The 18,313-nt window shown below is 42.6% G+C and overlaps 2 protein-coding genes across 3 annotated transcripts in view; one reads left to right on the top strand and one right to left on the bottom strand.

Annotated features, from left to right (window-relative positions):
- The window catches only part of dlgap3 (DLG associated protein 3), a 193,773-nt gene that overhangs the window by 8,592 nt on the left and 166,868 nt on the right, over window positions 1–18,313 (bottom strand). Inside the window, exons 3-9 of one of the 2 annotated variants that reach the window (XM_023959877.1) lie at window positions 16,125–17,284; window positions 12,365–12,576; window positions 11,790–11,898; window positions 11,496–11,712; window positions 9,960–10,471; window positions 7,535–7,629; window positions 6,566–6,785 (exon numbers count right to left, since the gene is read on the bottom strand). In XM_023959877.1, coding sequence (XP_023815645.1) covers window positions 6,566–6,785; window positions 7,535–7,629; window positions 9,960–10,471; window positions 11,496–11,712; window positions 11,790–11,898; window positions 12,365–12,576; window positions 16,125–17,210 — 2,451 coding nt within the window. In that variant the 5' untranslated portion in view covers window positions 17,211–17,284. The remainder of the gene's footprint in view (window positions 1–6,565; window positions 6,786–7,534; window positions 7,630–9,959; window positions 10,472–11,495; window positions 11,713–11,789; window positions 11,899–12,364; window positions 12,577–16,124; window positions 17,285–18,313) is intronic. The other variant, XM_023959878.1, reaches the window with a different exon arrangement.
- Window positions 136–2,541, top strand: LOC111948185 (trichohyalin-like). Its single transcript, XM_023959879.1, has one exon. It carries the CDS (start codon window positions 474–476, stop codon window positions 2,424–2,426), a length of 1,953 nt encoding a protein of 650 aa, XP_023815647.1. The 5' UTR covers window positions 136–473; the 3' UTR covers window positions 2,427–2,541.

Below are 18,313 nucleotides of genomic sequence, written 5' to 3'. Positions count from 1 at the left end.
CTTGTTTTTCAATGGTGTGTTTGCTTGTGTGCCTGTGTGTGCTTCTTTACCCTAAAAATAAATTTTAGGTAAAAACAATAAGAACCCCCCCCCCAAAAAAAAAAGAAGAAAAAAAAGAAAAGAAAACAAGACCCCTCCCCCATTTCAAAGCAGCAACATTTCTCTACGTAACGCACTGTCAATGATGTAATTGATACATCATATGGCAACATATGATGTCATATGATGTCATTTGATGCAACATATGACAACATATGATGTCATATGATTTCATGTGATGTCATGACATCATCATGATGTCATTGTTAAAAGTTCAGATATAGGACCCAAAACTTCACATTCAGATCCATTTTTGCACACAGGTTTCGCTGATCACAAAGAACCAAAGACCAGGTCCTCTTTTTAAAAAGTGCCTTCGGTTACAAAGAATCTTTGTCGTCAAACTCTGAATAGAAATCTTAATTAATTTTACCATGGAATCATCAACACGCCGTTCTGTCCGAAAAACCCGAAAGACTATCAAACTCAGCAATTTTGAATCTGTTGTGGAGAAAGAGCCCACTTCTGAGTTTGACACTATCATGGACTGGGATGACACAGACGAAGACTACGATGACTCTCCCCCTTCCTATAGTGATGAGGAATTTCCTGATATGCCAGAAACTCCTCATTATGATTATTCTCTTCTTTCTAAAAGTGAAGATGAGGAATTTCCTGAGAATCCAGAAACTCCTCAACCAAAAAGACAGCAGGATTGGGGAAAACCCATGCCTAAAATCTGCCCGCAAAACCAAACCTTAGGTTTAAAACCCTTGAGTTTTGCTCCAACCCTCTCCTTTCGCCCAGCTTCACTGTTTCCTGTGAAGCCGGTCTCTGTCCCTAAATCAACTCAGCCTGAGGAAGTCAAACCTTTGGGAAAAGAAAAACAAAGTGCAACTGCTTTGGATAAGCCAACTTCAACCTCTAAGTCAACCTCAGTGGTAAATGCAGAGGCACTGCAAGAGATCACTGCTCTGAAAGATGAAGTAGGGCATCTGAAGGAGCTTCTCCAGCAGAAAGATCAGATGCTGGCAGATGCTGCTCTGAAAACTAAACACCTTGAAGAACAGGTGAGCCACCTGACGGAAGAAAGACAGCAATTGGGTGAAGAAAAGTCCTCTTTCTTACAAGAAATTGCTCAGCTAAAGACAGCTCAGGAGGACAGGGAGACCGAGGTAACCAATTCTAAAAGAGTCCCCAAGAAAAAGATCGTCCAACTACTCCGTGAGATGGAGGACCTAAAAATGCAGCAACAGCAGGAACATTTGGACCTCAAGAGCAAACTGGACATGGAGAAAGAGAGTCTTCTAAATGACCATCAGCTGGGGTTAACTGTAGCACAAAATCAGCTGGCAAAAGAAAGAGAAGAATGGCAGAGTAGAAACACCGCCCTCATGCAGGACATGGCTGCATTGAGAAGAAAGTATGAGGAGGAGAGCTCTGCATGTTACCAAAAGGAAAAGACCTTCTTGGAATTGCTCTCCCATATTGAGGAGGGCATGGAGAAATTAAAGGAAACCATCAGAGAAAAAGATGCGATCATAAGCAATACTGAAAGGGTCTCCAAGAAAAGCATCGTCCAGCTACAAAATCAGATGGCAGGCCTAAAAAGGCAGCAACAGCAGGAACATTTGGAGCTCACCAGAAAATTTGAAAGGGAGAAAGAGCGTCTTCTATATGACCATCAGCTGGCGTTAACAGTAGCACAAAATCAGCTGACTAAAGAAAGAGAAGAATGGCAGAGTAAAAACACCTCCCTCATGCAGGACATGGCTGCATTGAGAAGAAAGTATGAGGAGGACAGCTCTGTTTGTTACCAGAAGGAAAAGACCTTTATGGAATTGCTCTCACATATTGATGAGGGCGTAGAAAAACTAAAAGAAACCATCAGAGAAAAAGATGCGATCATAAACAATTCTAAAGTTATCTTGAGGAAAAAGCTGGAGCAAGAAGACGAACGGCTTAAAATGGTAAAAAAGGCCTATCGCAAGAAGAATTTAGACCTCGGATTGAAATTACACCAAATGGAAGAAGAGCTTCAACAAGAGAGGGTCAAAACAAATCAAGCCAAACTCAGCTTTGACCTGGAGGTGGAAGAGTCCACCAAATTAAAAGCTGCTTTGGCCCAAGTCCAGAAAGAACTGGAAGGCCAGAAGCAGCTGGAAAGAGAAAGACAACAACTGGAAGAAGAAAAGTCCACCCTTTTACAGCAAATCGGTCACCTACAGGTTGTTGTCAAGGAGAAAGAGACCCTCATCAGTGAAAGCCAAGAGGCTTTGCTGGTCCAACTACAGCAGCAGGTGGATGATCTGAAAGAGAAGCCTCCAAAGAAAAGTGCTGGTCGGAGGTTCCTGAACCTGTTTAGAAAGTCTAGAAAAAAAGACTAAGTGGACCCCCGACCACACTGGAGAGAAAGCCTTCCTTCTGCAACACCCCCTCACACACACACCAAGGCCCCCCACAACCCACACACACACAACAAGCCCCCCACAACCCACACATACACACAACAAGCCCCCCACAATCCATACACACACCAAACCCCCCACAAAACACACACCAAGCCCCCCACACACAACACATACACACACCGAGCCCCCCACAACCCTCATACACCACCAGGCCCCCTACCCCCCCCCCCCCCCCCACACACACACACATAACACTTTCCACAACACCCCTTTTATTGTGAAAAAAAATATTTTAGTGACAGCACTGTTGCATTTTTCTCGAGGTCAGGCAACAGTGTTGTGGAAAGTTACCCCCCTCCCCTTAATGCCTGATACTTGAGTCTAAAACAGGGTTTTCTCCAGGTGCTCTGTTTTCTCCCTCTGTCCAAAAAATCCCCTCAAACTCTAATCCCCCAATACTTAGAATCAAAAAAAAAAAAAAAAAAATTAAAACTTTTTTAACTACAGGGTTTTCTCCAGGTGCTCTGGTTTCTCCCTCTGTCCAACCCCCCCCCCCCCCCCCAACTCTAATCCCCTAATACTTTCAATAAAAAATAATAAAAAAAAAACAAACAAAAAAAAGAAATTAAAACTTTTTTAACTACAGGGTTTTCTCCAGGTGCTCTGGTTTCTCCCTCTGTCCAACCCCCCCCCCCCAAACTCTAATCCCCTAATACTTTCAATAAAAAAATAATAAAAAAAAAACAAACAAAAAAAAGAAATTAAAACTTTTTTAACTACAGGGTTTTCTCCAGGTGCTCTGGTTTCTCCCTCTGTCCAAAAAAATAACACCCCAAACTCTAATCCCTTAATACTTTGGATAAATAAATAATAAAATAAAATAAAAAAAAAGAAATTAAAACTTTTAATTACAGGGTTTTCTCCAGGTGCTCTGGTTTCCCCCTTCTGTCCCAAAAAAAATCCCCTAAATTCTAGTACCCTAATACTTATAAATAAATAAACCTAATAAAATAAATAAAACTGTTAAAACAATCAAAAAAAATTCCCCCTCTTTGAATTGCCACCTTATCGCGGTGGAGGGGTTTGCGTGCCCAAGAAATTCCCCATTTAATAGCCCCTGCCTGGGTCTATTGATGCCAAGGGATGGGCCAGACTAAGAGCAATTCACACAAAGAAAGAACAATAAATTAAGACATTATCAAGGTTGAAGTTTACTCTTTCTAAAAAATTACCAAAGCCTTTCACTAAAACAAAACCTCATTGAGCCCCTAAAATATCTCAAGGCTCTAGACTATGGCGTTTCATGGCTGCCATTGATTCATCAAGGGCAAAGATAAACTGAGCGAGTGCATTCATGAACTGAGTGAGTGAACCTTACAACTGCCCAAACACAATGCTAACCGAGTGACCCTGCATTTTAAGACTGCATGGTTGCAATCTTAACTGCGCGCTAGCTCGGTTTGCAACCATTCTCAGACAGATGAAGCAGCAGCACAACCAGCTAAGCTGTCAGGTAAACTGCAGCAGTTTGTGTTTCAGAAAAACTAATAACATTTTATGAATGTTTCTTATTCACACTTATTAGGATCTGGGACTTAAGAGCAGGGGTCAGCAAACTTTTTCCAGTGAGGGCCACATGACACTTCTATTCTCTGATTGGGAGCCAGGTTCAGTTTGAAAAAGAAAAGATTGACGATTGCAGCGGTGTCTAAATGTAAACATTTATTGTTTACCAGAGAGCCACACACAACCAAAGATAAATAACCCAATCTGATATTAAATAATCCTCTCTGGGTTGTTCACCAAAACAAAAAAGTTATAAAAATAATCAGCAAATATATAATAATACTATTTATGAAATCAATAATACAATAAATAACCCTTTCTGGGATCTTTACATAAAAAGTCAGGAAATATATAGTAACACAGTCTGCTGAGCTAACAGTCCACCCCTGCCGTAAATCTTCAACCGTTCACACAATCACTGTAAATCAGCTGATTCTGACGCGGAGAAAAACAGCTTTTCTTTCTGACTTTGCACCGATAAGCAACACATCACTAATGTAGAGCTGCGGCGCAAAGCCACTTTCCTCTGTGGCAGTCTCCGCTGAAGAACGCTGATTGCGTAAACACTTCACAACTGCACGCTGCTGCATATCAGCGCAAACACTGCTTTTTTTCCCTGCTTCAGAATCCGCTGGAATAATTTTGACTGCGTTAATGGTTGAAAAGTTACTGTAGACGAAAGTCTGTAAACGTTGGAGCTGAAGCTCCGGTGTTAAACAGTTTTGAACAGACTTTTCTTTTGATTTGCTCCAACTGTCGGGCACGTGAGCACAGAGTGCATGCGCACCGACCCAAACTGAACGACTCAGATGTACATTTTTGTGAACAAAAGCAATCTTTCTTATTCGAGGTGTGTTACACCTGCATACACATACAGGAATGAGACTTTTAGAGTCGCAGAGATTAGGCTTTTTCTTTCCACAGAACTGCTAGGCGCACTTGTAGAGACCATGGATGTAATTTAAGGCGCACCATTGAAAAATCCAGTCGCACGTGGGACCAAATTGGTTACACTTTAGAGCCCTGGATCAGAAAAGTGAATGAGACCACCCGCCACTGCTCAGACCACAAAGTCAATGACAGAGAAGGAAAACTGTTGATGTGGGAGTCTTTTTGCAGTTCTGTGCAGCTAAAAACACATTTCAGGAACTGGTGTGGGTGATCAGGTTCATAGATAATGGACGATACTCTACTTGAAGCTCACAATCTTACAGGGAGAGTCAGCTTTCCATGTTAAAGATGAAAATGATCACAATGCATTAAAGATGCTGATATGCATTCTGTAAGAGTTGTAACAGAAAAAGCTCCTCCGAGAAGAACAGTCTCCTCTGATTGATTTTCTTCCTTATTAGACATAAAAAACTAGTTTTATGATGAAGAGACTCCCAGCCAATCAGGAGGCATATTGCAGTCCAGATGCAAAATTGAACAAAAAAAAATCTGCGAAACCCAAAACGCGATAAAATAAAGGATCACTATTTAACTGTCTGTTGGAGAAGTGAAGATCATCTGAAAAAAATAAAGATTCAAACAGTAGTTGATGGTTTGTTTTAAGTCATTTGGAGTATTTTGCATTTTCAGTGTTTACAGAAGCAGAGCCTGCTGTCTCGTTGGCCGGTACCAGTACTGGTCTGTGCTGAGCTGCACTTTAACCTGCAGTAAAACTCAACACACAAAAAAAGAAACAAAATAATGACTTAAAAAATATGCTGTTTTCGTTGAATTACAGTAGTCACGTTTTCACACCGGCTTTCTGCCAGCTCTGTTTACCAGCTGCTTTAAAGCAACAACACATCCAGAGAAGGTCAAGCCTAGTTTGTTTTAATTAAAGGAAGATAAAGAGTTTTATGGAAAATATTTGGGTTGTTGGATCCTTTTTTTTCTCCTTTTTTTTTTACAACAGAGAAATTAAAAGCTTTTTTCTAAGCAAAACCCACACTTAAAAAAAAAGCTGACGCCTAAATAAATGTGCTTTTTGCTAAATCAATACAAATAACAATACTCTACATAATAATAATTTTATCATCAAAAAACTGGTGTAAAACTGTTCAAGTTCCCCATTTTAGTGTAAACCTTTGCACAGTTCTTACTAATAATTATTTTACTCATTAAAGCTAAACACTTAAAACATATTTTATCCATCTGACAGGATTTTGACATATGGACCCAATAGTCACAGATGCAGGCTAAATGTTAGTGTTCTGGTCTTTTTTCCACCTGCCATTGCTAGAGGGGCCCTGGTGTATCAGAGGCTAAATCTTTTATTATGGCACATTTCCAGATCTCATCACAAATCACAAACCGTGAGCTGGAATTACTTGAAGGAATTGTTTTCTGATTAAAACAGGTTAGTAAAGCATCAGTGCTCCTGCTTCAGTACAGTCCTTTCATTGCTACATTAACTGTTAGATTTAGTGAAGTGACAGGTTTTTGAGCTTTTTATATGAAAAGAAAATCCCAGAAAAAAAATCTTATGCAGAAGTAGTAGTGCAAACTGTCTTGTTTGTGACATTAGCTTTTCAGAGGATGCTCTCAGAGAGCATGCTTACCTCTCGGTAGGCCCACTGTCCCTGTGTGTGGACGGTGCGGTGGCACTCTGTGTACTGACTGGCGGACTCTGGCTCTGACGAGTGCCTTTGAAAGGAGCAGCCAAACTGAAGACTCTTGTCCTGCGTCGGCACTGCCATGCTGAGCCCCGGGAAGCCCTCAGGGTCCAGGTCAGCCTGCACGCTCGCGGTCACGCTGTTGGAGCGTTTGAAACGGGCTCGCCTGGAAGACAGAGCCACAGCAGGCTCAGAGCCATCCACTCACACGCTCCGCCGCGCACATCAATGTTTTTATGGCCTGATAAATGCACATTCCACTTTAAGCACTGTCGCCGCAGTCACCACAACTGGCATGGTTATGAAAATCCGGCTAAATCCTTTGGCATATGACATATCAGTGTGTGCAAATGTCACGTCTGTGGACTCAGCCATGAGTGTTTACTCTGTTGGTCGCTGCAGTCTGACTCACTGTTGTGTGACCGGCCCCATGTTTCTCCACACAGTGTCCTCATTTCATCTGTGATGGGCGGAGGAGGCGAAGGACGCCGTACACAGGTGTGTGACAGCTGAGTGTGTAAATGCAAATCTGAGCCTTAAACAATGATAGATATAATTAGGAGAGGCGTCAAGGCCTTGTGTCAGAGTCGTGTTAAGTGTGTGATTTGCAGTAGTCATGGTTACACTCACCATTGGCAGATAACAAGACATTCTTGGAACAAAGTGTTACTGAGTTCAAGCTGTGATGTCTGATTAAATTTTAAATGAATTAATAGGATCCAAACAAATCAGTCATATCTGGCTACACTGGCAGGCGCTCAACAAGATGCGTTTATTTTTAAATAATAGATTACGATTTTTCAGAGAATTCATAAATTACAAGAAAGGAACCACTGATGTGCCGAATGAATGAGCAAGTAAAACCAACAATGTCATATTGCAAAGAAAAAAAGAAACCAAGTGGAGCCTCTTTACCTTTTCTCATCCTCCACCTGGACTCCTATGGAGTGGACCTCTGTGAGAGCCTTCCCCTCCATGTCTGAGTCTGACAGCGTCTCCGAGCTGTCCACCTGTGGCAGAACAGGAGGTCAGACTGCAGCAACAGACAGCTGTAGAGAACTGCTAAAGGTCAAAACAAATGCACATGGACGTTTTCTCCGTTACAATTTTGTCCATTAAAACGTCATCCTTTGCTTCTTTGGAGTTGTTAACAATTGACTTTTGTTCATTTCTAATGCCTGTATCAGGAGGATTTGTTCTTTATCTTACTATATTGCTCCTTTTCTCTGAAACAAAAAAATCCCCAAAACTGCAAAAACACAAAATCTCACCAAGAATTTATTATGATTATGCCCTTTTTTTTAGGTCAAAATTCAAGAACCTTTGTTGTTTTCTAGGACATAGTTTCTGCAGAGCAGCAAGAGATTTGCCAATGAGTCGTATGTGGGACTCTTGGCACAGAGCAACCCCGGCCCCTTTTCCATCAACCATCCTTTTCCACAACACGGTCTGTATGTCTATCTGTCTATCTGTCTGTCTGTCTGTCTGTCTATCTGTCTGTCTGTCTGTCTGTCTGTCTGTCTGTCTGTCTGTCTGTCTGTCTGTCTGTCTGTCTATCCATCCAATAGCTTACTCCCCACACCCCTCGAAAAATAGGCAAAGCTTACACATAATTTTGCAGGGGATCTAAAAAATGTACAAATTGGTTTGTACACATTTGGTTTGCTTTAAGGGAACCAGATTTCATTTCCACCGATAATATGGAACATATTTTCAGTCTCAACACATCCAAGTGGAATTGTAAAGTGCAGCATGTCCATCTTTCTCTTCTTCTTTTTTAATCGCCCTCATAATTTCTGCCCAATGACAGAAGAGATCATTTATCACATGGTTTTGTTTACAAGTTTCAATCTGTAATAGGATGGCCCGCTTGATGCCAGTCTGAATACAAACCAAACACAAGGTTCGGGACTTGATCCAGAAAAAATTAAACAGACTCGATCCGAAAGGATTTTTCCATTCTGAATAGACCCCATGACACGCTGGCACCTCCTCTACTTAAACCCTTATGTGTTGCTTCAGTGTTCACTACAACCTGCAGAAAAATGTGTATGAGAATCTTCTCTCTACAGGCTCACAGAGTGGTTTATGACCTTGATATTTCTGCAGGCTGCCATGTTTGCCCACAGACAAAACTTAAAATAAAGCATTTTCCATAACTATAAACTCTGTGATCTCTCTGTATACCAGTATTTGTGGTCACACTGTTTTGTGGGTTTTATAGTTAAATTCTGCATGAATTTTTTTTTAAACAGCACATTGTGTTCTGCGACCAGATTAGCTGTAGACCATTGACAGTCAGTCTCCTCCGTCTCTTGTACATCTGTACAAAACTGCATAAATCTTCTATTGTGATCACATATTTTTTTTTCATTCTATAGAACTGGACTGATTTTTTTTAAGGTTTGGACTTTGAGAGTCTGAGAAAAGTGAGTTTTACAGCCAGAAAGCATCTGTGATCCTACATCGGCGATTTCACGTGGGTTATTTATAAAACGTAACCCCCACGATAAACGAGGGAACACTGTAATAATGTACAGGAGGTGAAATTAAAGACCGAGGTAAATGAAAGGAAATCAAACATTTTCTGTACAAAAAGCACATCCCTTTGTTATTATGTAACTGGATTTGGTGTTTTTTTTTGTCTGCTTTTGTCTGCAATCTGAGGCTCAGGAGCCGCATGCGGTCCTTTTCTCACTCCAATGTGGCTCTTTGGCTTTGGGAAAAAATGCTAATGACCAGAATAAATAATTGGTTTGTAGTTTTAATTAATTTGTTTTAATTTTTTTATTTTTGTTTACATTTTTAAAGTGACAGATAATTGCAGGAAATTATGGAAAAAAGGTTTCAATTACTTTCACAGTGGTTAATTGTTGTTATAGTATATTTTTTAATAATGTGTATTAACTTTTAAAATGTGGATTCAACACCAGTCTTATGTTTATATTTGATAGTAAAAGGAGAAAAAGAGTGAAGGCGCAGCAAAGTCATAATTTCTAACATCTTTAGTTCAGCAGGAAGATCTTAATTGACACTTTATTTTGAAAGAAAATTGTATGTGCTGCTGTCAAAATAAGAGGGGGTTAAGGTAATTGAATATTGAAAAATATAACATTGTCATAATTCAATTTGTGTAAAAACTTGAAAGCTACAGGGAATGAATGGTCACAAATACAGTGCATTTTTTGGACCGATGAAGTGGCAGGGTGCTGCTCTCGTCGGGTTTTGGGTCAGTGAGAAATTGGACCAAGTGGCTCTTTAACCATTAGAGAATGAGACCCCTACGCTTTCTAGCTGCTAAGAAAACCTTATACATTTTTAGCAAAGCAGATCAATCCACCTGCACAGCTATGGAAGGCCTCCACTTTCTGCCCCCGCGCCCGTCATCTTTACTCAGAATCATGTTATTCTGAGACAGAGAGGACGACTTCCCCAGGCTGCCTCCAATCCTCTCCTTAGCCGGCCTTGGCGGCCCCTCCAGCAGGTTGTCGGCTGAGCAGCTATGCTTGGTCCTCACACCAGGACCCCCTCCATAGGGAACCAGCTCTCTGGAACCCCTGAACCCATCTAGGCTCTCTGCAGAGTTACTGTGCTGGCGGTAACGCCCGGGACCGCTGGTTGTGTAGTAGCCTCCTCTGGACGTGCGACTTGAGGGCCCATCGGAGCTTCCCAGATCAATGGAGTTGCTGTGGTGCTTGGGGCGCCCCGGACCGGAGCCTGGGGCCATCTGCCCGCTACCCTGAAAGTAGGCGTCCTGGGTGGACTCGGTGCTGCTCTGAGCTCGCACGGAGAGTGAAGACTTTGACATGCGAGGTGGGAGCGGAGGAGGAGCACCTTTACGATACGGAAAGACTGACGAATAAGAAGAAAGAGGAGAGAGGACAGGTAATAGTTATAAGGAGAGACTGAGAGGAAAATAATGACAAAGAAAATACTTTATTTAACACAAAAATAAATAAAAAAGCAATAAAAATATGAGACTGAGCAGTATAAATGAAGTATAAATTAAAAATATTTTTTTTCAAAGGACAGGGAATGAAAGGGTGAAGATAGCAGGTTGTTAAGTAAAGATTTGCTCTAACCTCAAGATAACCTCACTAGTTGTTAAAGAAACAAGAAAAGAAAAAAAAACTTTGGGCAGCTCCCTTACAGCTTCTTAAATATTTATGCTCCGTTATCTGCTAAAGGAAGCTCAACCCTCTCCTGTGTGCTCACATCCAGAGAGGTGTTTTGTTGATGAAGATGATACTTTTCTCACAGCCTTTAATAAATCTCTGAGGGATTTGCTGGATGGAAATCTGAGCCCTGCAAAGTGCTGAGGAGGCTGCACTCCACACGTTTTGACAAACAACAAATATATGAATGTACCAGGAAACCGGAGAGCTAGAGGATTATTAGGCCAAATTATGAAGGAAAAAAAGGGAGAGATCATGAAAGAAGATGGCACCGAGAAGAAAACTTCACCAAGGAGAGGGCAGTACACAATGGAAGAGACAAAAGCAGCAGGAGACACTGGGCTTTCATCACAATCACTGATGTTTCTGTACCTATTATTGAGCCTGAAAAAGCTGCAATCATGCGACGGCGGCGGGAGGTGAGAGAAAACAAAGAGCAGGAGAAATCACTTGCATGCCGGTTTGTGCCTTTAGAGTGCAAACATATGTTAACACAGAAGATTAGGTTGAAAAAAAGGGAGGTTATTTAAAAAAGAAAAGGAAACAAAAGTGGATGCAGACTGAATTGGCTGTGCAGTGTGAGAAGTTTTCTTTTGCCAAAAGGAGAAAGACACAGGCTTTTTTAAACTCCCTTTCTGTTTCAATCTCTGCCAGGTTAAAAGAAGTGCATCAATCTACGAGACAGCATCTGTCGGACTCACCGGCCCCCGCCTTGATGCTTCCCTGGGGGCCCGACATGGAGAAGACGGAGAGGCAGTCGTCATCCTGGGAGCAGCCGGCCTGGATGGCGCGGACGTAGCTGTGGCTGCGGGTACGGAACACACCCGGAAGATCTAGGGCCTCCACGGCCTGAGACTCCACCTCCCCAAACATTGTCTCGCAGACCGTCTCAAACTGATGGTTCAGGGCGTCTCCAAGCTGACCGTAGAGGAGAGAAGCAACGCCTGAGTCAGAGCGATCTTTGTCATTTCTACTGGTCCCTCAGTCTCAGTTACCTGGGAGCTGGTCAGAGAGCGCGTGTAGCTGCGGGAGCGGGCGTGGGCTTTGGGCGCTGGGCGGCTGATGGGGTGGGAGTCTGTGCACTGCTTACAGGAGAACCTGGAACTGACAGAAGAATTCATCATTCCAGTCCACTAAAGTCCAGAACAGCACTACACCAAGCATTTCCCACCTGTTGATGTTCAGGTTTTAAAGTCTTTGAAAAAAAAAACAAATCAAGTTCTCATGAAAGTACATTTTCCCTGAAGGTTTTTTCCCTCAGCCCCACAAAAGAGTGGCAACCTGTTCTGGGTGTACCCCCCTTCATCCAACTGTAGCGGGGTTGGCTAAATTCAAACATTTTTTTTCACATGAAAAATCGCAGTGCATTTGGGTCTATATTCACCAAACTAGTGACCATTGATGCAGAGACTTCTGGGAAATCTGTAGAGCAATGGATTTTGGAATTGTAGATTCAGACAGCTCTACAAAAGGGCAAATGCACTATATAGTGCACTATGTAGTGAGTAGTGAAGGAATTCAGACACAACCTTAGAGTGTTGTTTAGCAAACTCCCTCCGTGCCCTCTGACCTTTGATCCATGCTAACAGAGCGCCTAAAGGCCTCCCTCTGAGCAATCAGGGTGGACTTGGGCGAGGCCTTAGGACTGGCGTCCGAGTCGGCACTGTCGTCATCACCCATGGCCTTGATGTAGCTGCCGCTCCGCATTCGTCGGCACGGTATCTCTCCTCCACTGTCTGCTGCCCCGCCGCCGTATCCCCCTCCCCAGTCTTCCGAGGGGACCTGTAAGATGTTGAAGGTGATCACAGATGTTAGAAATGCAAATCCACATATAAAATAAATAAAAGTGTGGTAAGCTGTAACTGTTAGCAGGATTCTGTACAAATGTGTTAAAAAGGTGAAATGACTATGTTATGAAGGTAAAAGTTGGGAAACAGAAAATCTTTCCACTGCCCTTTTTTTTTACTTCTGCTCTGAGAGTCCAAAGACAGAAATATGTTTCATGGCAACAAATGTTTCACACCTTCAGCAGAAAGACAGGAATGATTCAGAGACACAGTCCAGATCCTCCAACTCACAGGGTCAGCGAGCAAAACAAACAAACAAACAAACACCACTGTTGGCTAAAACATGCTCATGCTTGCAAGAAGAGCAATGGCGAGCAGAAAGAGGGGGACAAACAGACTTACAGAGACAGAGAAACTCTGACAGCTGGAGAAGCACTGACACAGAGAAACAAAAGCCGCGTAAGCAAGAAGAGGACAGACAGAAAACAGGTAAACAAACAACCGGGATGCTGGGAAAAAAAGAAAAACAGAAGAGACAAAGCAGACCAGCAGAAAAACAGCAGACCTCAGCGGCTGACAGCAGCATGACGGATGAGGAGACAAATCATTTTCTGATGGAAAAACAAAATGAACAACACGAAGAAAAGAAAGACAAAAAGAAAACCTGAAAAGGAAAACAAGGTTCCACTTCATGACAAGAAGCAAATAAATCAACGCTATACTGTATTAATATATTGAAATATTGAAACCATGCAGACTTTTTTTTTAGCTATTTCCATGTAGGTCTATGGTGGTTTTCTGTTAACCCCTTCACCATGCGGTCAAATTTGGATCAGGTTAAAGGGCCTATTTCATGCAAAATCAACTTGGTACTAAGGGGCCAAAGTGTGCCAAGAATATCCCCCATACCATTACACCACCACCACCAGCCTGAATCGTTGATACAAGGCAGGAGGGATCCATACTTTCATGTTGTTGCTGCCGAATTCAGTGCCTAAAATTAATGGATTTTCCTTATTTTATTATTTTATTTATGATTGAAGAAAACAACAAAAGAACAGAGCAGGTCCACAATCCCTGAACCTGTTTGTCAGCTGAGGGTTTGCTTTTACGGTCATCACTTAAAAGATGATTCTGACTAAAGTCCTGATGGTGGTGGCCTTCCAGCATCTCTCATTTCCTTACTTGATTCTTCCTTTCATCATCTTCTTCCCCTCCAGGTTGACGTCATCTTCTTTATCTCTTTTTTATTCCAGAGCTTACTTTGCTATCTCTGCATCCCCCCACCTCAGTCTGCTTCTGTGGACTTCATTTATTTTAGATTTTTTCCATCCTCTCTTCTTCTTATCTTTTGCCCACAGGCCAAAGGGTGGAGAGATCGGATGCCACACATTGTGATGAGTGTTGATGCAGAAACAGAAAAGCCTGTCAGGTCACTTTGGCTCTGATGATTCCAATTCAAACTTGTGAAGATTTTTTTTTCTCTTTTCATGCTTCTTGCTTGGAGTTAGGTTGAACTCAGACATGACTGCTTGACATGGGTTTGGGTTTGCTGCTGCAGTGGAACTCCCCTCCACACGTTTCCATGTTGGCACAGATGATCTTTAAACACTTTTCCTTTGGGAACAATCCCCCCAAAACCACAAACTTCCACCTTTGTTAGGATCATTTATAAGGATCAAATAACATTTTAAATTTTAAATGAATTCTTGCATGTTTTTAAAGTGATAATAAATGCTTTTTGCATAATTAACTTTCACTTTCTACCCTGCGACAGACTGGCGACCAGTCCAGAGCATCCCTCGCCTACGCCCAAGTGGCCGGGATAGGCTCCGGCAACCCCGTGACCCCGAAAGGGAATAAACGGTTAAGAAGATGAATGAACTTTCACTTTCTTAAAAAAATGGGAATTTCTTCTGAAGAGCAACTATTGCTTTTTGGTGCTATGTCTCCTGCAGGCCTCATACTGGACTGCTAGATTTCCCCCCTGCCAAGATGGCAGGCACCTCATGGAGAACTGTACAGAGCTGCATCAGGGAAGTTCATCCCTGATGGTAACCCAAAGTACAAGAGATGTTCATCCTTGGAGAGCACAACCACACACATATGACCTTGCTTTGGCTTCTATCAGCCGAGCTCAGCTGTGTCTAAAGCTTGACAGTTGCAAAATCTGTAGAAACACAGGCTGCAGGGCAGCTCCAGCCCAGCACAGCTGGAAGCTTGTGTGGATCCTTTTATTTTCTGTGGAAGTCTTTTAATTCTCTACCTTTACACGTTCACCCTGGCAGTAATTTCCTTTGTAGACAGACTGGATTCTTCAAAGCTTTTTAGAGTTTAAGGTTGGAAGTGGGAGCGCAAATAGTATTAAATGAAGAGCAAAGTCTGGACAGCAAACTCTGGTTTTTAAATTTCTTTGAGGCTCAAATCTGCTGCAATAATGCACTGAGTAACATTAAAACACATTGCGAAACCATCTATAGGATACTTACTGTTAGCAATTACTGCACATTTAATAAAACAAAGAATAGAATTGTGATGCCTAATTACATCATTAACACATTGAAAGTATTGTATTCCTCCAATACAGACACACCGAAACTACATCAGCAACAGAAAATAAAGCTCACTAGCTAAATGCCGAATAAACAGCAAAAAGTCACTGAAAAATCAAAAAGAATCACTGCCTCTTTTTCTCTATAATAATAATAATAATAATAATAATATTTCCAGAAACCAAAACATACAATAATTAAAGGAAAGAAACCTTTTGGAAACAAGTAATTTCCAGAAATCAAAATGAAATGTAAAACATTTAACAAAATAATAAACCAGAAACGATGTGACATCACAGATTGGACAATGACGTTTGAGTCTTCAAGAAGGAAAGTAACAGGATGTATTATTTGAACTATGGTTAAAAGTTGATTAAACAATCACTAAACATTTTCAGTGGCTATGGCCAGGAACTTAAAGACACATCTATTGTCAAAAGATATTACCATTCCAAATAACTGAACAAACGTTATCATCCAATAAGGGATGCTTTATTAAACCTACCTTTTCCAGTCTCTTATTTTGTTTCATTTTCAACATTTTATTTTGATTTGCAAAAATTATTTTTGTTGTCTGAAACATTTTCCTGAAGAGTGTTTTGGTTTCTGTAATGTTATTTATTTCTAAATTGTAATGTTTTTTTTTTTTTCAATTCACTTCAGGACCACCTCACTTTAACGGGGGACTTGTCGCCGGTAACACCTAAATGACATGCGCTCTTTGACATACCATAAAAAAAAAGAAAAAAATAACCTCAGCACCAGCATCAGCTGGTGCAAACACCAAGAAGCAAAAATGCACAAGTACAAATGCAAAACGGGAAATTTAGAATTCTACGTTAAGCTGTACTCTAATATGCTGGTGTGACACTGACAACGTATATTTATGTATTTAAGGTGTTTAAATGAAAATGTGAATTTCTAAATGAAACAGTGCTTTTTGTGGACACTAAGCATACTAAACAGTTTGGAACGGCTGCTGCACACTAACCTGCAGGTAGTGGAGGGTTCTCTCCTTCAGTTTGCTCTCCATGGGAACCAGGGCTTTGTCATAACCTCCTCCTCTAGTTGATGGATATACCTCCCTAGCCTGACTCACTGTCATGGATGACCATGTGCTCCTCTTCAGTGAATGACCATGGTGTCCTTGATGACCTCCTCCCTCCCCCCCTGCAAGGGCAATTGTGGTGCAGGCCACGCACTCTCCAGAGCCCGCCCCGCCGCCCCGCTCCTTTGGCTTCTTTGTGGTGAGCTCTTGAATGGCGGCATCAAGGCTTTCATGCCCACTGGGATACCCCCGTCTACCCCCACTGACCAAGAAGCTGCTATCGCTGTCCAGGTTATCATCAGAGCTCCACCAGCCTGCCGTCCTGCTGCGGTGGCGGCGGCCGGACTCATGCCGTGAATCTCCGCTCTTGCTACGTTCCCGGGACTTGCTCCTCCGGGTGGAGCGAGATTGGTGGCCTGTGTAGTGGCCATCTTCCCCTGCACTCCTGTGTCCTCCGCCTCTTTCCCCTCGGTAGTCTCCGGCTCCCCTTGTGCCGTTGTATTCCCTTTTGGATGGAGCCTCCAGGGAATGGGACTTTGCGAAGAGGCGCTGGACAGAGTTGACCAGGTGGCGGATGCGGGATGGGCTCTCGCTGCGTTGCTCGGCCCCCCCACTTGCCGTGCGTTGGTACTGCAGTGTGTGGAAGCCATCAGGATGGAACGGACCCTGCTTATCTAACTGATCTATCAAGTTGGGGGGGATGCGGTGCATCTTTCCTCCGTGGACTGAGGACAGGCACTCTTCGCAAGAGTCAAACGAATGGAGAGCTGGGTGGTGGCTGGGGTGGGAGCGAGGGAACGTGCCCCCTCCAGAGTGACTGTGCGAGTGTGAATGTGAGTGGGAGTGATGCCTCTCCAGGGCCAAAGCCTCTGCCGGACCTCCTGTGGGGTAGTAGTGCCCATCGCTGTGCCCTTGGTAGTAGTCTCTACCCAGGCCATCGCAGTCTTCCGGGGAGCAGTGACAAGGGCCTCCTCCACCACCACCAGAGGAATGCTGGGACATGCTACGGCTGACATGGTACCCTTTCATAGGCGCCGGGGCATGGTGGGCTGCCCGGGCCGAAAGGGGGCGCTGAGGGCGCGACAGGGTTGCACCAGTCTCACCTGGAAGTATAAGAAAAAATATATAGGCTTTAAAAATTCACTTTTAATTGATTTGATGCTTAATCTTGATTAAAGCAAAGGTTTAGACCAGGGGTTCTCAGAGTCTTTGTAGCGGAGGGCCAAATTAAGAACTCGGCATTAGACTGGGGGACAATTTTGGTGAAAAAAAAAAGGTTAAACAGAAAAACTTTTTTTAAATAACTTTAATGACCAAGTGTCATTTGTACAGTTTACCAGGCCCTCCAGATGTTTTCCCGGAGGTTGCTGTCCATATATTTCACTCGTCTAGTAAGTTTATCATTTGATAGTCGTATTTCTTCAAACCTTTTCTTTTGCTCTGGACAAACAATGTCAGCTACTTTCAGCATACATTCTCTTACAAATTCCCTGTCACTTAAGGGCTTGCTACACCGGGCCATTTCCAAAGCGTAGCTAGCTTCTGTCACAGCTTCACTGGATTTAGCCATTTTGTAAACATTATCTGCTGTGCAGCATAGCCTCGTTGTAGTTGTTGGAGCTTATTTTTGCGCTCCTCGCCAGTAAAGCTTGTCATAGCTTTCGTGATTTGTAACATCGTGACGATTAATATTGAATATTTTGTGCATTGCATTTACCTACTTGCAGGCACAGGACTTTATCCAGACCATGAGGTACGACAAAGTAAGCATTTGTCCACTTAGCTTGAAAGCGCCTTTTCTTCTAGCAACACAAAGGAACCTGCTGTGGCTCTCTTTTATTGAGGACCACAAAAAATCTTCCCGTGGGCCACCATTGGCCCCCGGGCCGCACATTGAGACCCCCTGGTTTAGACTCATCATGGTGGAGAAGACAACATGATTCATGGATAAAAAACAAATTCTACACGAGGCAGAAGTAGTAGGAAAAGGTCACCATTTTTAAGTTAAATATGTTCTATGGAAGCAAACCTTCATAAAAACGTTTTCTCCAACGATACCATCCTATGAATGGGAGTTCTTCCAATTTTCTCTAACTCTGAGTACCAAAGTTGGTTAGTTTCAGTTTGCTTTC

The sequence above is a fragment of the Oryzias latipes genome, chromosome 11 (assembly GCF_002234675.1).
Source record: "Oryzias latipes chromosome 11, ASM223467v1".
In the NCBI taxonomy this organism is placed as follows: domain Eukaryota; kingdom Metazoa; phylum Chordata; class Actinopteri; order Beloniformes; family Adrianichthyidae; genus Oryzias; species Oryzias latipes.
Note: the sequence above shows the minus strand (reverse complement) of the source record. Positions and strands in the feature narration are given on the sequence as shown.

Excerpts from the sequence above, each read along its gene's own strand:
- LOC111948185 (XM_023959879.1), top strand. The coding sequence starts at position 474 with ATGGAATCATCAACACGCCGTTCTGTCCGAAAAACCCGAAAGACTATC.